Raw genomic sequence first — 24,925 nt, 5'->3', positions numbered from 1 at the left:
AAAATAAAAATAAAAATAAATAAAAATAAAAAAAATTAAAAAAAATTTAAAAAAATGTAAATGACCATATGTGACGAGTGACTACAGTATTACACAGCACAGCTCTGACACCTTAACCAACACCATGGGGATGTGATCTGCAAAATCCCTACTAGGGAAGAGAATGTCAACTAGAGGACAAACACCCAGAGTCTTCAACAAATAAATCACAAGAACAAAGAAAAGGAGAGGGAGTCTACCAACGGATGAATGGATAAACAAAATGGTCCGTGCGCACGGTGGTATATTACTCAGCCAGAGAAAGGAATGAGGTGCTGAAGCATGCTACAATGGGGATAGACCTCAAAAACATGATGTCTCGTCAAAGAAGCCAGACACAAAAAGCCTCATATTGCACGATTCCAATGATATGAAATATCCAGAACAGGCAAATCCACAGACACAAAAAGCAGATTGGGTGTTGCCAGGGACTGGAGGAGAGGGAATGGGGAGTAACTACTAATGGGTATAGGGTTTCCTTCTGGGTGATGAAAACGTTCTTGAATTAGATAGTGATGATGGTTGCACGACTCTGTGAAAACGTAAAATCACTACATCAGGCCAGGCATGGTGGCTCACACCTGTGATCCCAGTGCTTTAGGAGGCCAAGGTGGGAGGACTGTTTGAAGCCTGGAGTTTGAGACCAGTGAGGACAACATAGCGAGGCCCCGTCTCTACAAAAAAATTTTTAAATGTAGTCAGGTGTGGTGGCATTTGCGTATGGTTGAAGTTACTTGGGAGGCTGAAGCAGGAGGATCATTTGAGCCCAAGAGTTCAAGGCTGCAGTGAGCTGTGACTGAGCCACTGCACTCTAGTCTGGATGACAGAGGGAGACCATGTCTCCAGAAGAAAAAAAAATTACTAAATCAAATGAGTGAATATTATGGTATGTAAATTATAGCTCAATTTCTTAAAGTGCTAGTCTGTTTAAAAACAAAAAGAACTGAGCAATGACTTGTGCCTGTAATCTCAGCAACTTGGGAGGCTAAGGCGGAGGGATCACTCGAGCACAGGAGTTTGAGACCAGCCTAGGGCAACATAGCGAGACCACATCTCTTAAAAAAAGTGTGTGTGTGTGTGTGTGTGTGTGTGTGTATACACACAAACCCACCTTATAAAATAAAAATAAAAATAAGCAAGTAGGGCCGGGCATGGTGGCTCACGCCTGTAATACCAGCACTTTGGGAGGCCAAGGCAGGCAGATCACCTGAGGTCAGGAGTTCAAGACCAACCTGGCCAACATGGCGAAACCCCGTCTCTATTAAATATGCAAAAATTAGTGGGGCGCCTGTAATTCCAGCTACTCGGGAGGCTGAGGCAGGAGAATGGCTTGAACCCAGGAGGTAGAGGTTGCAGTGAGACAAGATCACACCATCGCACTCCAGCCTGGGCAACAAGAGCAAGACTTCGTCTCAAAAAAAAAATAAACAAACAAGTAAAACCCAGTATAGGCACACCCTGGAAACCAGGGGTAGGTATCAACACTTAGATGACCCACTAACCTTGGGCAGTACCTTCCCCTCTGACAGTTGGGGACAAGACGTAGAGTTAAGTAAGATAAAACTCTAGGTAAAAACACCAAATCCCTTTGCAATTCTGTTTCAACCCTGCAGCTCGGCAGTCCCAACCTTTTTAGCCTAAGGGACCAGTTTCATGGAAGACAATTTTTCCATGGATATGGTGGGGCTGGGGTGGGGATGGTTTCAGGATGGTTCAAGCTCATTACATTTATTGTGCACTTTATTTCTATTATTATTACATTGTAATATAATAATTATACTATTCACTGTAACGTAGGATCAGTGGGAGCCCTGAGCTTGTTGTCTGGCAACCAGAGAGTCCCATTTGGGGGTGATGGGAGATCATCAGGCATTAGATTTTCATAAGGAGTGCCCAACCTAGATCCCTTGCATGTGCAGTTCACAGTAGGGTTCGTGCTCCTATAATTTAATGCTGCTGATCTGACAGGAGGTGGAGCTCAGGCATAATGCAAGTGATGGGGAGTTGCTGTAAATACAGATGAAGCTTTGCTCGCTCACCCTACGCTTGCCTCCTGCTGTGCAGCCCAGGTCCTAACAGGCCAGGGACCACTGGACCAGTATAGGTCTGTGACCCAGGAGTTGGGGACCCCTGCTGTAGATGATCTTAACAAGAAGGTCTTCACAGGGTACGAGTGAAGCTAACATTTGCCACCATCCCTTTGGAACAAAAGGAGGAACAGGCCTTAGGTCCAGAGCCTAACAGGTTAACAACTTTTTAAATTTTAATTGTTTTAATATATCCACCTTGCTTATTGCAGTAATATCAAGTTTCCGTTCTGGAATTATCAAGTTTCCACTTCAGGCCAGGCATGGTGGCCTGCACTTTGGGAGGCTGAGGCGGGAGGATCACATGAGGCCAGGAGTTTGAGACCAGCCTGGACACGTGGCGAAACTCCATCTCTATAAAAAATACCAAAATTAGCCAGGTATGGTAGCATGCACCTGTAGTTACAGCTATTTGGGAGGCTGAGGTGGGAGCCCAGGGAGGTCAAGGCTGCAGTGAGCCGAGATCACGTCCCTGAACTCCAGCCTGGGTGACAAAGTAAGACCTTGTCTCAAAAAAAAAAAAAAAAAAAAAAGGAAAAAGAAACAGGTCACTCTGGCCCATGCTTCTCTTTTCAGGCAGTGGCATGGGATGTACACATTCCATCTGTGTTCCTGCAGATGCCCACCGTGCACTGCACACTGCCTGAGGGCAGGAGGACTGGCTCGCAGCCAGCCTGCAGAACCCAGTTCCCACGCCCTCCACTTCAATGCCCTTTTCTTTTTTTTTTTGAGATGGAGTCTCGCTCTGTCGCCCAGGTTGGAATGCAGTGGCACGATCTTGGCTCACCACAACCTCTGCCTCTTGGGTTCAAGTGATTCTTGTGCCTCAGCCTCCAAGTAGCTGGGACTACAGGCCCACGCCACCACGCCCAGCTAATTTTCGTATTTTTAGTAGAGACAGGGTTTCACCATGTTGGCCAGGCTAGTCTCGAACTCCTGACCTCAGGTGACCCACCTGCCTCGGCTTCCCATTGTGCTGGGATTACAGGCATGAGCCACCACGCCCAGCCAGATGCACTTTTCTTCAATTCCCTCATGTGTCAAACAGAGATAAACACGAATCTACCTCATAGGGCAGTAGTGAAAAGTTCAGCCAACTCCTATACCTTCCTCAGAACAGGATATGGACAGGCTCAATAAATGTTAGCTATTTGTTCCTTTCCTTTGTTGCTTAAGAGGCAATTCAGCAAGTTTATGCAAGAGTCCCATCTCACCCTTTTGCAGATAGGCCCCTCTCCTTTCTGCCCCAGAAGAAAAGGGAGCTCTTTAAGGGCTGCTATGGATTTCCAAGGTTAAAGGTGAAGGAACAGTAATATAAAGAGTTTCTCAGTAGGGAGAAAGGAGTCGGGGACTCTACTCCCACCACCCCGGCCAGGCCAGGAAATTCCTTGTGGCCCTCAGGATCTTTACCCAAAAACAATTTTGTTGAATGTCACCCTGGCAATGTAAATTGATAGGTGATCTTCACAAGTGCAGGACAGAAAGTCAACACCTGAGACAAATGCATATCCAGTTGCTCTCTCTGCCCTAATGTTTATGTAAAAATGCAGATTTGGCCTGGCTCCGTGGTTCACGCCTGTAATCCCAGCAATTTGGGAGGTTGAGGCAGGTGGATCACCTGAGGTCAGGAATTCGAGACCAGCCTGACCAACATGGCAAAACCCTGTCTCTACTAAAAATACAAAAATTAGCTGGGCGTGGTAGTGGGCGCCTGTAATCCCAGCTACTCAGGAGGCTGAGGCAAGAGAATTGCTTGAACCCAGGAGGTGGAGGTTGCAGTGAGCCAAGATTGCACCATTGCACTCCAGCCTGGGCGACAGAGTGAGACTCTATCTCAAAAAATAAAACAAAAAACAAACAAACAAAACCTCAGATTCATGAGTCGGACTGAGGCATAAATGACTATTCCTCTACCTGCCCTGCCCCATGTAAATCGTGTATTCAGTGAAAGGCTGACCAAAGACTCAAAAGAATGCAATCATTTGTCTCTTATCTACCTGTGACCATCTTACACATATTCATTTATATCTCACGTCTCCCTAAAATGTATAAAAGCAAGCTGTGCCCCAACCACCTTGGGTACATGCTGTCAGGACCTCCTGAGGCTGTGTCACGGACATGTCCTTAACCTTGGCAAAATAAACTTTCTAAATTGATTGACACCTGTCTCAAATACTTCAGATTCTCAGTCCTCTGTGGAGCTTCTGCCAGCCCTTCCAGGTGGCTGCCTTTCCTGGCCACTCAGAGAGAGCCCACGCTCTCTGGCTTCCACTCCCCAACCCACAACCCCTCCCTTCCACCCACCCCTGAGCTGACTGAGTTGGGAAGGTCTAGCTCTGTGACCACCCCTGACCTGAGTCCTCCAAGGTCCCCTAGATCTGGTACAGGGCTGAGTTGGAGGAGGAAAGTACAGATTTGGAACACATAAGATGGTGCCTAGAGATGGCCAAGTAAGAATTACCTGGAGAACAGCCTAGGCTAAAAGGGGGAAACAGCATTACCAGTCCCTATTATCCATCAGGGCATGCTGAGGGCAAAACAGAAGATGAGTAAGGCCCCTAACTGGCAGCCAGTTTCCTTCTCTCAGCCAGGATTCTGCTCATCAAGAAAACTGTGCTGGCCAGGTGCGGTGGCTCACGCCTATAATCCCAGCACTTTGGGAGGCTGAGGTGGGTAGATCACTTGAGGTCAGGAGTTTGAGAACAGCCTGGCCAACATAGCAAAATCCTGTCTCTACTGAAAATACAAAAAATTAGCCAGGGCCGGGCACGGTGGCTCACACCTGCAATCCCAGCACTTTGGGAGGCCGAAGCGGGCGGATCACGAGGTCAGGAGATTGAGACCATCCTGGCTAACACAGTGAAACCCCGTCTCTACTAAAAATACAAAAATTAGCCGGGCGTGGTGGCGGGTGACTGTATTTCCAGGTACTCGGGAGGCTGATGCAGGAGAATGGCCTGAACCCAGGAGGCGGAGCTTGCAGTGAGCTGAGATTGCGCCACTGCACTCCAGCCTGGGCGACAGAACAGGACTCCGTCTCAAAAAAAAAAAAAAGCCAGGCAAGATAGTGCACACCTGTAATCCCAGCTACTCAGGAGGCTGAGGCAGGAGAATCGCTTGAACTCCTTTTGACTCCGTTTCAAAAAAAAAAAAAAAAATACAAAATTTAGCCGGGTGCGGTGATGCGCACCTGTAGTCCCAGCTACTCGGGAGGCTGAGGCAGGGGAAGCCCTTGAACCCGGGAGGTGGAGGTTGCAGTGAGTCGAGATCATGCCACTGCACTCTAGCCTGGGCGACAGAGAAAGACTCCGTCTCAAAAGAAAATTAAACGTGTGCCATGACATGCTGGGGACTCTAAAAGACTCCATCCACATCTCTCTCTCTACCAGCCACACCCACTCTGGTTCAAACACCAGCCTCCCCTAAGGGCGGCGTCACCTGCCACTCCCAGAGCCCAGACTCCACCTCACTCACCTGCTCAAAGCCCGGTAGTGGCTTCCCAACCCTCTCAGAACAAAACCCAGCCTCCTTAAGGGCACTTTCTCTACCTAAGCCTTCCAAGCTGCTCTTCCCCGCCTTTCTCATCCTTCCCAGGACTCAAGAGAGCCTTCAAAACCATTTCTAGGTAAAGAGCAGACCTGCTCTCCCGTCCCATCACTTTTTTATTATTTGCACACCATTACCTGTATCTACAGCGACATCGTTCACTCATTTATTTGTTTGTACCCTGTAGCCTCCTTGTCCCCACTGCCTAGGACGGGGCCCGACATGCAGCAGGCACTCAGTGCACAGGTGCTGAATGAATAAATAAAATGAATGAAAATAAAGCGAATGCCAGGGATGCCGGGGATTTTGTCCCCAGGCGGCTTCTGTAAAATTCTTTCATTTTTTTTCCCCCCCAAACCACTTACCCGAGGGTCGCGCCAGCCCGATCTTGCGGCGCCCCCACTCCCCACTCCGCGCACGACAGACCTCGGCAGCCGCAGCGTCTCACCTGGTCTTCGCGGCCACGTGGGGGAAGGTGGGGCGCGCGGTTGTCACCCAGGGAGCCGCCTCTAGCCCCTTCCGGCCGCCGTACGCGCGCAGGCGCTGTGGCGCCCCTAGGCTTGGCCTCCCAGAGCCCCGCGGACGGATCACGATAACCAAGGACGACCGCGAACGAAGGTAAAGCCAACAAAGCCACCTCATGCGCGACGGAGGCGTCTTTGCCGCCCCTTCCGGGACGCTCACGGTGGTCGCCGCCCCCAGCAGGGAAATGTTTTGGCTCCGGAGCGTCCGCCCAGAAGAAGCGGACAGCGCGCTTGCGCAAGAGAGCCGGGCAGCGGCGGCCCGCGCCTGCGCACCAGGACTCCGCGGCGGCTTGCGCCTGCGCGGCGCGGCGCTGCGGAGACCGTTGGTTCATTTGCATGTCCCCGCCTCGCGCGGCGGCGGCGGCGGGTGAGGAGCCTGAGGCGGCGGCGGGGGCGGCTCCGCGCGCGGTGGTCTCGGGGTGAGGCCCGGGCCCTGGCGTCGTCGGTGGGTGGGTCCCAGGGTGGGAAGCTCGGGCTCGGCCTTGGGGGCCCGCCCCGGGCTCCGTGATGGCGTCGCAGGCTCGGCCCTCTGGCTGCGGCGGCGGCCGCGTCCCTGCCGGGTTGGCCTGGGTGGCCGGCTGCGGCCTCCCGGGCCCGGCGCCCCCATTTCCTCTCCCGCAGAGACCGGGAGACGGCGGGCCGCGTCCACAAAGGCTCATTGGTTCAGTCGGTCATTCATTCCTCCCGAACTCGGAGCGCCCCCCGCTCGGGAGGAGATAACGGCGCCCAGCGCTGCATCGGGCCCTTCCCCTCTTTAGAACCGGTTCAGCCCCCACACCAGCCCCTTTACTGGCTGCCCGTTCCATAGGTGGGGAAACGGAGACACAGAAAGCTTAGGATCGTGTGATTTGAACTTGGGTCACCTGACCCGGGAACCCTGCCCTTTGCCAGCAGAGAACAAGGGGGCGCCCCGGGAAAAGGGCTGAAGGATGGGACCGGGGAGGCGGGGGGGGCGGTGATCGTGATGGGAAATGGACCCTACGGGTTGCGTCTGAAAGTTGGAGGTTTTGCGAAGCGGGATATCTTGATGGTTAAGGATGCAGCCCCTGGACCCCAAAATGTTGCTTCTTAATCTTTTGACTCATTCTTCGGGCTTTGGATGCACGAATACCGTTTTTGCCAGGTTCAGATCTGGGCTGTCTGATCTTGAATGGGTCGTTGAGTCTGTCTCCCTTTGCCTCCTCACGCTAATGTCATTCATAACAGGTGCCGCCTCTTCAGTGGGTGGTTGGGAGATCGCGCAAAGACCCAGCGCAGAATGAACTGTCACTAGTTCATTGTCATTGGTTGGGGGTCCCGCCACTCACTGTCAAGAGGCTTCTTTTAGAAGGGAAGGAAGTTCTCAGAGCCTCTGTGCCCTGCCGAGTCTGTGAAATGGGAAAAGAGCAACCCTGGGCCAGGCGCAGTGGCTCACGGCCTGGAATCCCAGCACTTTGGGAGGCCGAAGAGGGCTAATCACTTGAGGTCAGGAATTCAAGACCAGCCTGGCCAACATGGTGAAACCCCATCTCTACCTAAAATATAAAAATTAGTCGGATGCGGTGGCGGACTCCTGTAATCCCAGCTACTCAGGAGGCTGAGGCAGGAGAATTGCTTGAGACCAGGAGGCGGAGGTTGCAGTCCGCCGAGATCGTGCCACTGCACTCTAGCCTGGGCAACAGAGAGAGTCTCAAAAAAAGAAAAGAAAAAAAAAGATTGATCTCTTCTTTCCTAACCACGATTTGCGAGGGTTGTGGTCCCACCCTTCCTACTCTGTTATGCTCAGTTATGTGTGTTGGTTGACACCTTCCTCCAGCAGATAGAACTGCTTTCACAGAGCTGCTTTTAATGGATTCCAAGGAGATGGGCCCAGAGAAGGTTTTTGTCTTGCTCCTTTTCAGCCAGCACACACCTGTGAACTTCGTGAGAGCAGAGGCCCCCTTAAAAGAGTCCAAACAAGGTGGGCAGATTGCTTGAGGTCAGGAGTTCGAGACCAGCCTGGCCAACCTGGCAAAACCCTGTCTCTACTAAAAAAAAAAAAAAAAAAAAGATAAATAAATAAAAAGGGTCTAGCTTGCCTCTGAAGTACCATGCGAGGATTATGGATTACTGGCTCCTTACTTCGAGGATTAGGTGAAATAGAGCAGGTTCTGTGAGCACACATTTTTTTTTCTTTGAGACAGAGTCTCGCTCTGTCCCCCAGTTTGGAGTGCAGTGGCATGATCTCGGCTCACTGCAACCTCTGTGTCCCTGGTTCAAGCAATTCCCATGCCTCAGCCTCATGAGTATTTGAGATTACAGGCACGTGCCACCATGCCTGGTGAATTTTTTTTTTTTTTTTTTGAGACAGCGTCTCACTCTGTTGCCCAGGCTGGAGTGCAGTGGCATGATCTCAGCCTGCTGCAACCTCTGCCTCCTGGGTTCAAGCAATTCTCTTGCCACAGCCTCCCAAGTAGCTGGGATTAAAGGCACGCACCACCACGCCCGGCTAGTTTTTGTATTTTTAGTAGAGACAGGGTTTTGCCATGTTGGCCAGGCTGGTCTCCAACTCCTGACCTTAAATGATCCGCCCACCTCAGCCTCCCAAAGTCCTGGGATTACAGGTGTGAGCCACCACACCTAGCCTGAATTTTTTGTATTTTAGTTTCACCGTGTTGCCTAGGCTGGTCTCGAATTCCTGAGCTCAGGCGATCTGCCCACCTCAACCTCCCAAAGTGCCAGGATTACAGGTATGAGCCACTGCGCCCAGCCCCAAGTTGTTGCCCTTAGTGTATTTTTTTCTCTTTCACCATAGGGCAGAATAACATGGCAGCCAGACGAATTACACAGGAGACTTTTGATGCTGTATTACAAGAAAAAGCCAAACGATATCACATGGATGCCAGTGGTGAGGCTGTAAGCGAAACTCTTCAGTTTAAAGCTCAAGGTAAAGTGTTGTTGTTGTTTTGGTAGGGGTGTATCTTACGGCCAAGGCAGGAAGATTGCAATACCTGGGCAAATAATACCAGTCTCTGATCCTTACTTTCCTTATTTAGGAGGAGATAATGGTTTTTATTTTGGTTTGGTTTGGTTTTTGTGATAGGGTCTTACTCTCTCCCCCAGGCTGAAATGCAGTGGCGCAGTTTTAGCTCACTGCAACCTTGAACTCCTAGGCTCAAGCCATCCTTCCATCTCTGCCTCCCAGAGTGCTGGGATTATAGGCATGAGCCACTGCACTTGGTCAGGGGATAATGTTTTGATCTATCAGTCATCATTATGCAGATATCTGGAGCTTCTCACCAGATATCCTCCCCGACCCACCTCAAGACAGTTTTGTTTGTTTGTTTGTTTTGAGATGGAGTTTCACTTGTCTCCCAGGCTGGAGGGCAATGGAGGGATCTCAGCTCACTGCAACCTCCGCCTCCTGGGTTCAAGCGATTCTCCTGCCTCAGCCTCCTGAGTAGCTGAGATTACAGGCATGCACCACCATGCCCAGCTAATTTTTCCATTTGTAGTAGAGATGGGGTTTTACCATGTTGGCCAGGCTGGTCTCGAACTCCTGACCTCAGGTGATCCACTTGCCTCGGCCTCCCAAGATACTGGGATTACAGGCATGAGCCACCGAGCCCAGCCCAGTTTTGTTTTTTGGTGTTTTTTGTTGTTGTTGTTGTTGTTTTGGTTTTTGTGTTTTTTAATAGATATGGGGTCTTGCTATGTTGTTTAGGCTGGTCTGCAACTCCTGAGCTCAAGCGATCCTCCCACCTCTGCCTCCAGCATGTTGTGATTACAGGCGTGAGCCACTGCTCCCAGCCCCAAGACAGGTTATTGGATCCATTTCCTGGCTCCATCCCCATCACCACTGCCCAGGTTTAAGCTCTACCAATTTTTTTTTTTTTTTTTTTTTTTAATTTGAGACAGAGTCTTGTACTGTCACCCAGGCTGGAGTGCAGTGACGTGATCTTGACGCACTGCGGCCTGTGCCTCCCGGGTTCAAGCGATTCTCCTGCCTCAGCCTCCCAAGTAGCTGAGATTACAGGCGCCTGCCACCACGCTCGGCTAATTTTTTTGTATTTTTTATAGTAAAGACGGGGTTTCACTATGTTGGTCAGGCTGGTTTTGAACTCCTGACCTTGTGATCTGCCTGCCTCGGCCCCCCAAAGTGCTGGGAGGATCACAAGGTCAGGAGATCGAGACCATCCTGTGAATGGTGAAACCCCATCTTTACTAAAAATACAAAAAAAAAAAATTAGCCGGGCATGGTGGCGGGCACCTGTGGTCCCAGCTACTTGGGAGGCTGAGGTGGGAAAATGCTGTGAACCCAGGAGGCGGAGCTTGCAGTGAGCCAAGATTACGCCACTGCACTCCAGCCTGGGCGACAGAGCGAGACTCCGTCTCAAAAAAAGAAAAAAGAAAAAAAATGGCTGGGCGCAGTGGCTCAAGCCTGTAATCCTAGCACTTTGGGAGGCCGAGGTGGGCGGATCACAAGGTCAGGAGATCAAGACCATCCTGGCTAACACGGTGAAACCCTGTCTCTACTAAAAATACAAAAATTTAGCCGGGTGTGGTGGCGGGCGCCTGTAGTCCCAGCTACTCAGGAAGCTGAGGCGGGAGAATAGTGTGAACCCGGGAGGCGGAGGTTGCAGTGAGCCACGATTGTGCCACTGCACTCCAGCCTGGGCAACAGAGCAAGACTCCGTCTCAAAAAAAAAAAAAAAACTTATCTGGGCATGGTGGCATGCGCCTATGGCCCCGGCTACGTGGGAGGCTGAGGCAGGAAGTTTGCTTGTGCCCAGGAAGTCGAGTCTGCAGTAAGCCGTGTTTGTGCCATTATACTCCAGCTTGGGCCACAGAGTGAGACCCTGTCTCAAAAAAAGACGGCTGGGTGCAGTGGCTTACACATGTAAGTAATCCCAGCACTTCTGGAGGCCAAGGTGGGCAGATCACCTGAGGTCAGGAGTTTGAGACCAGTCTGGCCAACATGGTGAAACCCCATCTCTACTAAAAATATAAAAATATGGCGGGCCCCTATAATCCCAGCTACCCAGGAGGCTGAGACAGAAGAATAGCTTGAACCCAGGAGGTGGAGGTTGCAGTGAGCCAAGATCGCACCACTGCACTCCAGCGTGGGTGACAGAACGAGACTCCGTCTCAAAAAAAAAAAGGAAGATTGGGGGCCGTGGGTGGGGGAGGACTAGAAACCTAGCAGTATGCTAGGTGGTTCTGGAACATTTCTTTGTTGCAAAGCAGTCTATCGTTTAGCCTTTCTCTGTTTCTCTGCTCTACTCTGAACTTTTCGTCTCCATAAAGGGTATCAGAAAATTCTCTTGAGTAGAATCCAGCCATCACTCTGTGTCACTAATGTTCCCTCCCTAATCATGCCATCAATACCAATCATCAATACCTGGGTTATCACAGTGGATTTCTTGCAGGAACATCCACGTCTGTGCTCATCTCCTTTAATGTGTTCCCTGCACAACAGCCAGTGAGGTCATCCCTCTGCTTAGAACTCTTCACTAGCCTTCTGTCTCTCCCAGAGTAAACTCCAGAGTACCACTGAGGGCCCGACTTGGATCTGGTACTCCTTCTCCATTTGTGTCTCTTATATTAGTGGTTCCCTAACTTTGTATAATGTTAGCGTCACCTGGGGGCCTTTTAAAAAACCCCGACGCCCAGGTCATGCCCTTATTTAATTAAGTAAGGATGTCTGGGGAGGTGGTCCCTGGGGCTCCAGTAGCAGAGTTTGGGAGCTGCATTCCTACCACTTGGCCTTTCATTCCCTCTATTCCCTTCTGTCTACATTGGCCCCCTACTGGTCCCACCTCAGGGTCTTGTCCTCATTCTCCCTCTGCCTGGAAGGCTTCCCTTTGTAACTGTACAGTCTGGCCCCTCATACCAGGCCACTGCTGCTAGATAAAGTGTCAGAGCTATGCAGCTGGGCACGGTGGCTCACACCTGTAATCCCAGCACTTTGGGAGGCTGAGGTGGGTGGATCACAAGGTCAGGAGTTCCAGACCAGCCTGGCCAATGTGGTGAAACCCCGTCTCTACTAAAAATACAAAAGTTAGCCGGGCATGGTGGCGCCTGTATTCCCAGCTACTCAGGAGGCTGAGGCAGGAGGATCGCTTGAACCCGGGAGGTGGAGGTTGCAGTGAGCCGAGATCGCACCCCTGCACTCCAGCACTCCAGCCTGGGCAACAGAGCGAGACTCTGTCTCAAAAAAAAAAGGAAAAAAAAATGTCAGAGCTACCCTCCTTGACTAGCCTGTCTCAAAATGTCATTGCCTCCTCAGGTTCCCACGTGCTTGATTTGTCTTCTTGGTACTTACTTGCATCTGATATATTTCTGTTTATTGTCTGGCTCTCTCAACTGACAAGTTTGGGAGAGTTCTCATTTTCTTGTTGTAACTTCAGTACCTAGTACAGTGCTTGCGCACAGTAGGTGCCCAGTTTGTTCTTGTTGAACAAATGAACTAGGATTTATATACGACTTTGGCTTCCTGTGGCCTCTTAACCTATTACTACCTCCTGACACCTCTCCTTCCCTATTCATTTGATTTTTTTTTTTTAACTAGGTCATTGATTCTGATTGAAAAGCTAGAAAGAAAGGCACTCCATGAAAACTCCCCCTGAGGCCCACTGTTCTCATATGCCTGTAGTTCACTTCTTTTCCTCGCTTCTTACAGTTTTTCCATGTGTGATTAAGCAAATGCAAGTACATCTTCCCCTCCGCCCTTTTTTATTTTTGACAGAGATAGGGTCTCGCTATGTTGTCCAGGCTGGTCTCAAACTCCTGGGCTCAAGTGATCCTCCCACCTCGGCCTCCCAAAGTGCAGGGATTATAGATTTGAGCCACTGTGCCTGGCCCATTTCCCCTTTTCTACATGGAGAAGGGCAGAAGTGGGCACTGTTCAGTTTCCATCATGGCCTCTCTTGATGTATCTTGTTAAGCTTCTGCCTTCCCTCCTGCTTGCCTCAGTCTGTGTTTTTTCAGCTCCAGAGAGAGGGTTGATTGGCCTGGCTGACCTTTCCAAGGGATGGGTTCAGCCAGCTTTGGGTCAGCTGTGGTGGGTGTGGTGTTAGCTATGGTTCCTCTAGCCTCATGGTGGCACTGTGGGCTGAGACTTCCTTCTAAGAGGCAGTGAATGCAGGTAGCTGCAGTAAAACCTGTCTGTTCTGAGATAGAAGTAGAAACACAGAAGTGTTCCAGTTGCAGTAAAGATATCCAGGTTATTTGGGGACCAAACACCCTTTCCTCAGACTAAAAGAGGGATTGTCAACCCAGATGGCCAGAGAGTAGGGGGATCTGAATGAGCAAGGGCTGTTGGTGCCAACTTAGAGAGTCTGTGTCTTGCCCATTGGGCTGCTGCTGCCCAGCCTGGGTTGACTGTCATCAGAGCAAACTCAGGCTTGGTGCTTATACGTCTTCTGTTTTAGTAAGTAGTTGATCCAGATTTTTAAGTGACACCACACGCATTTTAAATGTTGGCAACAAATACAGATTGGCAAAAAGCACTGAGGTGTATAAAGCACTTTTGCTGCCTGGTGATCCGTGGACTGTTTGTTTGCACTGTTTGCATCCTCTGGTCTAAAGTATCTTTTGGCTTCTTTTTTTTTTTTTTTTTGGATGGTTGATTTCAGATCTCTTAAGAGCAGTCCCAAGATCCAGAGCAGAGATGTATGATGACGTCCACAGCGATGGCAGATACTCCCTCAGTGGATCTGTAGCTCACTCTCGAGATGCCGGAAGAGAAGGCCTGAGAAGTGACGTATTTCCAGGGCCTTCCTTCAGATCAAGCAACCCTTCCATCAGTGATGACAGCTACTTTCGCAAAGAATGTGGCCGGGATCTGGAATTTTCTCACTCTGATTCTCGGGACCAGGTCATTGGCCACCGGAAATTGGGGCATTTCCGTTCTCAGGACTGGAAATTTGCGCTCCGTGGTTCTTGGGAACAAGACTTTGGCCATCCAGTTTCTCAAGAGTCCTCTTGGTCACAGGAGTATAGTTTTGGTCCCTCTGCAGTTTTGGGGGACTTTGGATCTTCCAGGCTGATTGAAAAAGAGTGTTTGGAGAAGGAGAGTCGGGATTATGATGTGGACCATCCCGGGGAGGCTGACTCTGTGCTTAGGGGCAGCAGTCAAGTCCAGGCCAGAGGTCGAGCTCTAAACATCGTTGACCAGGAAGCTTCCCTCCTAGGAAAGGGGGAGACTCAGGGCCTGCTCACAGCTAAGGGGGGTGTTGGGAAACTTGTCACATTGAGAAATGTGAGCACAAAAAAAATGCCCACCATGAATCGTATTACTCCCAAAACTCAGGGCACTAACCAAATCCAGAAAAACACTCCAAGTCCTGATGTGACCCTGGGGACAAACCCAGGGACAGAAGATATCCAGTTCCCCATTCAGAAGATCCCTCTGGGGCTGGATCTGAAGAATCTTCGGCTCCCCAGAAGAAAGATGAGCTTTGACATCATAGATAAGTCTGATGTTTTTTCAAGATTTGGGATAGAAATAATCAAATGGGCAGGATTCCACACCATAAAAGATGATATTAAATTTTCCCAACTTTTCCAGACTCTCTTTGAACTTGAAACAGAAACCTGTGCTAAAATGCTTGCCTCATTCAAATGTTCCTTAAAACCAGAGCACAGAGATTTTTGCTTTTTTACTATCAAATTTTTAAAGCACTCTGCTTTGAAGACACCCAGAGTTGATAATGAGTTTTTAAACATGCTTTTAGACAAAGGTGCTGTGAAGACCAAAAATTGCTTTTTTGAAATCATAAAGCCTTTTGACAAGTACATAATGAGACTTCAAGACCGGCTTCTGAAGAGTGTCACACCTTTGCTTATGGCCTGCAATGCCTACGAGCTGAGTGTCAAGATGAAGACTCTCAGTAACCCCCTGGACTTGGCTCTTGCCCTAGAAACCACCAATTCTCTCTGCCGGAAGTCTTTGGCCCTTTTGGGACAGACATTCTCCTTGGCCTCTTCTTTCCGGCAAGAGAAAATCTTAGAAGCTGTCGGCCTGCAAGATATAGCTCCCTCACCTGCTGCATTTCCAAACTTCGAAGACTCCACTTTGTTTGGGCGAGAGTACATAGACCACCTGAAGGCCTGGCTAGTCAGCAGCGGATGTCCCCTCCAGGTTAAGAAAGCCGAACCAGAGCCGACGCGAGAGGAGGAGAAAATGATTCCTCCTACGAAACCCGAAATTCAGGCCAAGGCTCCAGGTAGTCTGAGTGATGGTAAGGAAAACAGCCAAAGTTTCTATTTGTTGGTTTTCGTGTTTCTTTGGTAATGTCTTTTATTCAAGATTTTTTTACACAGAAGTTCTTTAGCCAGTTGGAAACAAATCAGGATTTTAGTAGAAAACGCACATTGGCCAATATATGTCTGCCATTCATTCTGTGAATGTGTATTAGGAATCTGCTGTTTACCACAGAAGTCTTTAGACAACCAGGTGTGGTGGCACATGCCTATAATCCCAGCACTTTGGGAGGCTGAGGCGGCGGATCGCTTGAGACCAGCCTGGCCAACATGGTGAAACCCCATCTCTACTAAAAATACAAAAACTAACCGGGTGTGGTGGCACACACCTGAAATCCCAGCTACTCGGGAGGCTGAGGCAGGAGAATCCACTTGGACCTGGGAGGCGGAGGTTTCAGTGAGCTGAGATCACCCCACTGCACTCCAACCTGGGTGACAGAGCAAGACTGTCTCAAAAAAACAAAAATCTTTAGACGTTTTTAGGTCAAATACCTCTCTGGGAATTTGGTAGAAAGCTGTGGCCACTGCCAGAAAAAATGCTCATCTATTCATACACAATTTTACCTATATCTTCCGGGGGATTCGTACCTTTCTGCAGCCAAGGTTAAGAACCCTTGTTCCTTTTTTTTTTTTCTTTTCAACCTTTGAAAAAAAGAAGGGTTGACTTTCTTTCCTTGTTTTTGTTTTTTTGAGACAGAGTCATGCTCTGTCACCCAGGCTGGAGTGCAGTGGCATGATCATGGCTCACTGCAGCCCCGACCTCCTGGGCTCAAGTGATCCTTCTGCCTCAGCCTCCTGAGTAGCTGGGACTATAGGCATGTACCACCATGCCTGGATAACTTTTTTTGTAGAGAATCATGTTGCCCAGACTGGTCTCGAACTCCTGAGCTCAAGTGATCTACCCGTCTCAGCCTCCCAAAGTGCTGGGATTATAGGTGTGAGTCACTGCGCCTGGCCTGGAACCCTTGTTCCAACATGTCCCCACAGGGTACTACTAGAAGGTAGAAAAGACACAGAGCACTGTCTCTGAGGAATCCCCAGGCTCCTGAGGGAAGAAAATCACAAAGACCAGTCACTCGTGAGCCAGGGGTGGTAGCACATGTCTGTATTCCCAGCTACTCAGGAGGCTGAGGAGGGAGGATTGCTTGAGGCCAGGAGTTCAAGGCTGCAGTGACCTATGATTGCGTCTGTAAATAGCCACCGCACTCCAGCCTGGGCTAGCATCACCCTGTCTCTCAATAAACCAAAACAAAAAAACAGTCACCCCTGTGCTAGAATTAAAGCAACACAGGAGAGGCTCCAGTCCAGCCTGGAAAGTTGGAGAGGTCGTGCTTGAGCTGTATTGAGGGATGTGTAGGGACCAGCCAGGTCATTCCACATAGTGGATACACCTTTTCGCCCTACTCACTTTTGTAGACTGGCTAAAGTTGGTGAATCACTTAAGTACACTTGCTAATTAGCAGTTATCATTGGCTTTCTGGGGAGAGGAAAAGGCCAAGGAGGAGAAATAGAAGTGATGAGCTGTTTGGTTTCCCTCTTCCTTCCTCCTAAGCTCCAAGAATGAACTCTCACAGCCCAGACATCCCAGAGGTCACGAGCATACATGGTAACCATGCTGTCTTAACTCTTGTGATAGGGAGAAAGCACTTTTCCCACTGACGTGGTTTTCACCTTCCATTGCCCCCAGCCCAGTGGGGAAGTCTCATTTGTTCCTGACTTTCTTTGCTCCTTCACCACCCTCATGAAGCCCCAACGGCACTAGACACTGGATAGGTCCCACCACATACAGGTAGCCACACCTACTCCCAGAGAGGGATCCTTCCAGAAGTAGGCTCAGGGCTGAAGGGACCCTACTCCCCAACCCCTCACAAAGTGATGGCATATTGTATGAAGGAAGAAGAGTCACCCATAACCTAAAGTGGTTATAACCCACCCACTTACCCTCCCACAGTCTTCGATGTTCCCCCTGCTTTCCTGCAGCTGCAGGCATGCTGGACTGAAAATGCTACCGCCTGCTCTTCTACCTAATTGCCAGAAAGCCTTCTTTGTTTCCACAGCCTTTGCTACAACCTGATATTGACCTAATGCAAATTACCTCACCTTTTCCTTGATGCTGGACTCATGCTGCCTTTTCTAGAGGTTTCTGAAGCCAGACAGACCTGGGTTCACATGTAGTTGGCATGTGCAAGCCTCAGTTCCCTGTCTGGATAGTGGGATAGGTGGCGGCAGGGCCCACATCTCATAAGGCTGCCCCACCGCTGCTTATGTTCCTGTTAGAAATGCTGGAATGGGCGGCTGGCCGGGCGCGGTGGCTCACGCCTGTAATCCCAACACTTTGGGAGGCCGAGGCGGGTGGATCACGAGGTCAGGAGATCGAGACCATCCTGGTTAACACGGTGAAACCCCATCTCTACTAAAAATACAAAAAAATTAGCTGGGCGCGGTGGCGGGCGCCTGTAGTCCCAGCTACTCCGGAGGCTGAGGCAGGAGAATGGCGTGAACCCGGGAGGCGGAGCTTGCAGTGAGCCGAGATCGCGCCACTGCACTCCAGCCTGGGTGACAGAGTGAGACTCTGTCTCAAAAAAAAAAAAAAAGAAATGCTGGAATGGGCCAGTCGCAGTGGCTCATGCCTGTAATCCCAGCACTTTGGGAGGCCGAGGCGGGCAGATCACGACGTCAGGAGATCGAGACCATCCTGGCTAACATGGTGAAACCCCGTCTCTACTAAAAATACAATAAATTAGTCGTGCATGGTGGCATGTGCCTGTAGTCCCAGCTACTGGGAAGGCTGAGGCAGGATAATCACTTGAATCCAGGAGGCGGAGGTTGCAGTGAGCCAAGATCTTGCCACTGCTCTCCAGCCTGGCGACAGAGCAAGACTGTCTCCAAAAAGAAAAAAAGAAAACAAGACGTGCTGGAATGGGTCGGGTGCAGTCGTTCACACCTGTAATCCCAACACTTTGGGAGGCTGAGGCAGGTGGATCACCTGAGGTCAGGAGTTCGAGACCAGCCTGGCCAACATGACGAAACCTGTCTCTACTAAAAATCAAAAATTAGCCTGGTGTGGTGGCACACACCTATAATCCCAGCTACTTGGGAGGCTGAGGCAGGAGAGATGCTTGAACTTGGGAAGTGGAGGTTACAGTGAGCCTAGAGCTCACCACTCCACTCCAGCCTGGGTGATGAGCAAAAGTCAGTCTAGAAAAAAAAAAAAAAAATGCTCGAATGACATCTTTGGTTGAATGCTTTGGTTATTACTGTTAGTTTTATTTTTTTTAATTCTCCTTGAAAGGATACATTCTCAGGAGTAGGATTGCTGGGCCAAAGCTGTGACCCACTTTCTGACCCTTGTTCATGGTCATCCTAGCTAAAGATGACCAAATTTGCAGGGGTCCCTAAATTTCATTGCTGACTGTAAACCTCAACATCTTTTGTAAAATCACGTAAAACTAGTAGCTCTGTAAAAAGAGAGCCATGAAAAAAAGCAGTTTCATAGGGGACATACTTGGAATAACGTGGCAGTTGAAGGATTGACTCATCATGTGTGAGGAGCTCACACTAGTGTTTAAAATAAGCTCAAAGCTGCAACATGGACACAGACGGGCACAGGACTATGCAATCATTTACAGAACAAACTGGAAAACCTCGCTAGTTCTAGTTCAGCAATGATTTTAATTGAATGGCTGAACAAATAGACCATTCTTTGCTTTTTTTTTTTTTTTTTTTTTTTGAGATGGAGTTTTGCTTGTTGCCCAGGCTGGAGTGCAATGGCATGATCTCGGCTCACCACAATCTCCGCCTCCCAGGTTCAAGCGATTCTCCTGCCTCAGCCTCCCTAGTAGCTGGCATTACAGGCATGTGCCACCACACCTGGCTAATTTTGTATTTTTAGTAGAGACGGGGTTTCTCCATGTTGGTCAGGCTGATCTCGAACTCCTGACCCCAGGTGATCTGCCCGCCTCGGCCTCCCAAAGTGCTGGGATTACCGGCATGAGCTGAGCCACTGTGCCCGGCCATCATTCTGTACTTTTAAAACTAGCCAATTATTAGGAAGCTAAACAATCTTACCATTCGAAGAAACATGTTCTGTGTTGCTGGCAGCATTGTAAATTTAAAGTCATATTGGAGGAAATTCACACTTTAAAAAATATTTTGGGCAGGGCATGGTGGCTCATGCCTATAATCCCAGCACTTTGGGAGGTAGAGGAGGGTGGATCTCTTGAGCCCAAGAATTGGAGACCAGCCTGAGCAATATGGTGAAGCCTTGTCTCTACAAAAAAATTTTAAAAAGCCAGACGTGGCGGCGCATGTCTGTAATCCCAGCTACTTGGGAGGCTGAGGCCTGAGAACTGCTTGAGCCTGGGAGTTCAAGGCTGCAGTAAGCTGTCATGGGACCACTGCACTCCAGCCTGGGCAACAGAGTGAGACCCCATCTCAAAAAAGAAAAAATTTGTCTTTTTTTTTTGAGACGGGGTCTCACTCTGACGCTCAGGCTGGAGTGCAGTGGCGCAATCTCGGCTCACTGCAAGCTCCACCTCCCGGGTTTACACTATTCTCCTGCCTCAGCCTCCTGACTAGCTGGGACTACAGTCACCCGCCACCATGCCCAGCTAATTTTTTTGTATTTTTTTAGTAGAGATGGAGTTTCACCATGTTAACCAGGCTGGTCTCGATCTCCTGACCTCATGATCCTCCTGCCTTGGCCTCCCAAAGTGCTGGGATTACAGTCGTGAGCCACTGTGGCTGGCCAAAGTTTGTTTCTTATACGTTCAGCAAATATTTTTCTGTGAACATGTAATTTGGGATCATTGACCTTTTTTTTTTTTGGAGATGGAGTCTCGCTCTATCGCCTGGCTGGAGTGCAGTGGCACGATCTTGGCTAACTGCAACCTCTGCCTCCCGGGTTCAAGCAATTCTCCTGCCTCAGCCTCCCGAGTAGCTGGGACTATAGGTACATGCTGCCATGCCCGGCTAATTTTTTTTTTGTATTTTAGTAGAGACGGAGTTTCACCATGTTGCCCAGGCTGGTCTCGAACTCCTGAGCTCAGGCAGTCCACCCCACTCGGCCTCCCAAAGTGCTAGGATTACAGGTGTGAGCCACTGTGCCTGGCTGACCTTTTTATTTTTTTATTTTTTAATTGGAGAAAAATTTTTTGTGAATTGATATATATATTTTCTGATTACAAAACACAAGTTTTTTTTTTTTAAGGTAAAGCATAAGGAAAATGAAATTCCTGATAATTCTACCCCTTATAACCTCAGTTAACATATTTCCTGGCCGGGCGTGGTGGCTCACGCCTGTAATCCCAGCTCTCAGGGAGGCAAGAGGCGGGAGGATAGCTTGAGCCCAGGAGTTCGAGACCTGCCTGGGCAATATAGCGAGACCCCATTCTCCGGAAAAAGAAAAAAAAAAAGACAACATATTTCCTTATAGTCTTTTTTCTATGTATCCATATTTATATATTTTTATTCCCGCCTTTATATTGAGAACCATAACCTAGGTACATTTTTGTATATTTTATACTAGATATTTATATTTTCCACTTTAATATTATGAACACTCAAATTATTAATATGTGAAAAATAATATCAAATTGCTATATATCTTTCTTTTTCTAGAACATATACATAAATTGCTCTGTCCAGTCATTGAAAGCTGTGACTGTTTCTCTCCTAGTGGTTATACTGTTACATTTTTTAGGAGGAGATTTTCCATATTGGTGGTTTTCCTCTTTTCAATGCTGGTGTCTTGTGAATGAGGATTTCGGTTGTTGATGCCTGCTTGGGTTCAGCGCTAAGCCCCCAACTACTCAACTATCCTCGTCTTCCCAGAGCCCACATTCAGCATATTTCTCAGAAAAGCTGTTCTGTGTGTTCCAGCTGTCCCCCAGCGAGCAGATCACAGGGTAGTGGGCACCATTGACCAGCTTGTGAAACGTGTCATCGAAGGCAGCCTGTCTCCCAAAGAGAGAACTCTTCTCAAAGAGGACCCTGCTTACTGGTAGGTCTTTAAATGTCCACCCTGTGAATCCGTCTCATGGAGTATATGGCAAAATTTGGGTCACTTTGATGGTGTTGAGAGCAGAGGGTGAGATACTTGAGCAAGTGGTGCTCTCTAGTGAGAAGAGCATGAGGGTGGCTCAGATTTATGTGGGTTCAGCACGCTCCAGCTCTGCTGCAGACCAGTGGTAGGCCAGCTGGGTGGGTGGCCTTCTCTCACCTGTGACTACAGCTCCAAGTCCCTGCTGGGCTGTTTTAAGGATGCAATGAGATGTGCATGCAGAGAATACAGAGTAAGGGTAGTAAGATTAGTAATACATCATTGCAGTTGTTTGCAACTTATTGCTAATATTTGTTAAACTGTCTTTTGCTTAATTGCCTCTTTATGTAAATAGAACACCTTAATTGCCTCTTTATGTAAATAGAACACCTTTTTTTTTTTTTTTTTGAGATGGAGTCTCGCTCTGTCGCCCAGGCTGGAGTGCAGTGGTGCAATCTCAGCTCACTGCAACCTCCTCCTCCCGGGTTCATGCCTTTCTTCTGCCTCAGCCTCCCAAGTAGCTGGGACTACAGGCATGTGCCACCACGCCCGGCTAATTTTATGTATTTTTAGTAGAGATGGGGTTTCACAGTGTTAGCCAGGATGATCTCGATCTCCTGACCTCATGATCCACCTGCCTCAGCCTCCCAAAGTGCTGGGATTACAGGCGTGAGCCACCATGCCCGGCCGAACAACTTACTAAAATTACAGTTTGCATCCTAAATATAGTACTTTCGTATTAGAGAAAGTAAAGAACAAGCCAGAGAAAGAGTCTCGCTCTGTCACCCAGGCTGGAGTACAGTGGCGCAATCTTGGCTTACTGCAACCTCCATCTCCTGAGTTCAAGCGATTCTCATGCCTCAGCCTCCCAAGTAGCTGGGATTATAGGTGCACGACATGAGGCAGGTCACCTCAGCAAAGAGGCAATGGCCAGTTCTGTCCACAGGGCTCCAATGGGAACAAATAATGCTTGTGGGGTATGAGGGTGGAAGGTCTCAAATCTGTGTATTTTTAGTAGAGATGGGGTTTCACCATGTTGGCCAGGTTGGTCTCGAACTCCTGACCTCAGGTGACCCACCTGCCTTGGCCTCCCAGAGTGCTGGGATTACAGGTGTGAGCCACTGCGCTGGGCTGAGACACCATTTCTTTTTTTTTTTTTTTTTTTTTTTTTTTTTGAGACGGAGTCTCGCTCTGTCGCCCAGGCTGGAGCACAGTGGCGCAATCTCGGCTCACTGCAAGCTCCGCCTCCCGGGTTCACGCCATTCTCCTGCCTCAGCCTGAGTAGCTGGGACTACAGGCGCCCGCCACTATGCCCGGCTAATTTTTTGTATTTTTAGTAGAGACGGAGTTTCACCGTGGTCTCGATCTCCTGACCTAGTGATCCACCCACCTCGGCCTCCCAAAGTGCTGGGATTACAGGCGTGAGCCACCGCGCCCGGCCAAGACACCATTTCTTTAAAAAAAAAAAAAAATGGTGATGATCAGTGCTTTGATTGTATTTCTGCCTACCTTTCTGGCAATTTATTATGATATCTGGGAGTGAAACTGCTAGGTTAAAGCTCATGTTAGAGGCTTTTGATTTATGTCAGTTTCTCAGCTTCAGCACGTTTTTTTTTTTTTATTTATTTATTTTTAACTGAATCTCACTCTGTCGCCAGGCTGGAGTACAGTGGCGCGATCTTGGCTCACTGTTTCCCGGGTTCAAGCAATTCTTGTGCCTCAGCCTCCCAAGTAACTGGGATTACAGGTGCCCGCCACCACACCCAGCTAATTTTTTGTGTTTTAGTAGAGACAGGGTTTCACCATGTTGCCCAGGGTGGTCTTGAACTCCTGAAATCATGCAATCCACCTGCCTCAGCCTCCCAAAGTGCTGGGATTACAGGCGTGAGCCACCGCGCCCGGCCTCAGCTGCAGCACTGAGGCTCAATCATTCTGTATTAGGGTTGGAGCTGTCCTGGACATTGCAGGCTGTTTAGCAGCATCTGTGGCCTCTATCCGTTTGATGTTAGTAGGACCTTCTAACTCACTACTAACAACCCAGAATACATCCAGACACTGCCTGGTGTCCCATGGCAGGCAGAGCTGCCCCTGATGGAGACCATTGATGTTTATCATCAGATTACTCTCCATAGGTTATCTGTACTAATTGACCCTCTCACTGCTACTCTGTAAGTGTGCTGTGCCCTCTTTTGTTTTCTGTTTTTGTTAGGGGCAGGATCTCACTCTGTTGCCCAGGCTGCAATGCAGGGGCGCTATCACAGCCCACTGCAGCCTTGACCTCCTGAGTGTGCCCCTTTTGGTAGTCAGATTGTACCCATACTGGACTTGCTATTCTTGCTGTTGTAATTACTAAAGATGCTTGAAAGACATACATTTCCATGTCTTTGGTCCTACCCACCATGATTTACCAAGGGGAAGGTTGGAGCTTATTGTGGTTTTATTTTTATAAAATTCTTGAGTTTGGATTATTTTCATGTATTGAATGAGGTAGGCATGTAACTTAAAAGTTAAAAATTCCCAAATAACCTAATTGTCCCAGCATCATTTATTGAATACTTTTTATTTAATAAACACTTGTGCCTTCTGTGCAGTTGGTACTGTTATAAGCATATTACTGATTTAAGCACTAGCTAGTTGAATCCTCATAAACAACGTTGGGAGGCAGGTCTATTGCTATGCTTATTTTACAGACAAGAAACTTTGAGGCTCCAAGAGCCCTCTTGCCTTGAGGATCCACAACTAGTAAGAGGCAGAGTTGAGATTCAAATCCAGGGTCTGTGGTCTGAACCAGTGTGCATGTTGAAGGATTGTCAGATTGACAGATGCAAGCAGATACCAACCCTCTTGGTAAGAAGGCATCCAGACTTAGAAGGCCCAGGGGCACTTTACAGGTGGTTGATAAAGTGATTAGGCTGGAGGAATAGGAGGCCCTGAGAGGACTGGGGGCTGGTGCCTCTGCCCCATGAGCCCTGCACATGGCCCAGTGGTCTCATGATCACTGATAACCGGGGCAGCAGGCGGAAGCCAGAGTCAGGGGTGTGTTTGGTTTGGGGGCAGGGCAGGGTACAAAATCAGAAATAAGTGGCCAGGCGTGGTGGCTTACACCTGTAAGGTGGGTGGATCACGAGGTCAGGAGATCGAGACCATCCTGGCGAACATGGTGAAACCCTGTCTCTACTAAAAATACAAAAAAAAAATTGGCCGGGCCTGGTGGCGGGTGCCTGTAGTCCCAGAAATAAGCATCAAACTAAGAACTGATATTTGAGGTAAACCAGTATCATGAAAGAGAATAACCAAACTCAACCAACTCCTGACACCTTAGAAGACAGAGTTACTATGAGAAAGAGGAGGTGTAGTCTATAAATATGTATGTGTAATAAATAGTCTCAGGCAATAAGAGTATATTGTATCCATGAAACAGACACTGGTTGCTATGAAAACGATCCTATTAAGGATCTTGGAAA

The 24,925-nt window shown here is 48.8% G+C and overlaps 2 protein-coding genes across 19 annotated transcripts in view; one reads left to right on the top strand and one right to left on the bottom strand.

Moving 5' to 3' along the window:
* The window catches only part of ARMC6 (armadillo repeat containing 6), a 66,199-nt gene extending 59,750 nt beyond the window's left edge, over positions 1-6,449 (bottom strand). Inside the window, exons 1-2 of one of the 6 annotated variants that reach the window (XM_032170202.2) lie at positions 6,121-6,243; positions 5,810-5,921 (exon numbers count right to left, since the gene is read on the bottom strand). In XM_032170202.2, coding sequence (XP_032026093.1) covers positions 5,810-5,838 — 29 coding nt within the window. In that variant the 5' untranslated portion in view covers positions 5,839-5,921; positions 6,121-6,243. Of the gene's footprint in view, positions 1-5,809; positions 5,922-6,037 lie in introns of all 6 variants that reach the window. The other 5 variants (XM_032170203.2, XM_032170201.2, XM_032170205.2 and 2 more) reach the window with 5 other exon arrangements.
* SUGP2 (SURP and G-patch domain containing 2) overlaps positions 6,167-24,925 on the top strand; it is a 42,546-nt gene continuing 23,787 nt past the window's right edge. For 10 of the 13 annotated variants that reach the window (XR_009208802.1, XR_009208803.1, XR_009208801.1 and 7 more), the window contains exons 1-4: positions 6,486-6,615; positions 8,970-9,101; positions 13,792-15,399; positions 21,302-21,422. Coding sequence is in view for 7 of the 13 variants with exons in the window: in XM_032170199.2 (XP_032026090.1) it covers positions 8,981-9,101; positions 13,792-15,399; positions 21,302-21,422 (1,850 nt within the window). In the remaining 6 variants the exon portion in view is untranslated. Of the gene's footprint in view, positions 6,291-6,485; positions 6,616-6,682; positions 7,005-8,969; positions 9,102-13,791; positions 15,400-21,301; positions 21,423-24,925 lie in introns of those variants that run through there. The other 3 variants (XM_032170200.2, XM_032170198.2, XM_058424589.1) reach the window with 2 other exon arrangements.

Source organism: Hylobates moloch, unplaced genomic scaffold (assembly GCF_009828535.3).
Source record: "Hylobates moloch isolate HMO894 unplaced genomic scaffold, HMol_V3 SCAFFOLD_12, whole genome shotgun sequence".
NCBI lineage: Eukaryota > Metazoa > Chordata > Mammalia > Primates > Hylobatidae > Hylobates > Hylobates moloch.
Note: the sequence above shows the minus strand (reverse complement) of the source record. Positions and strands in the feature narration are given on the sequence as shown.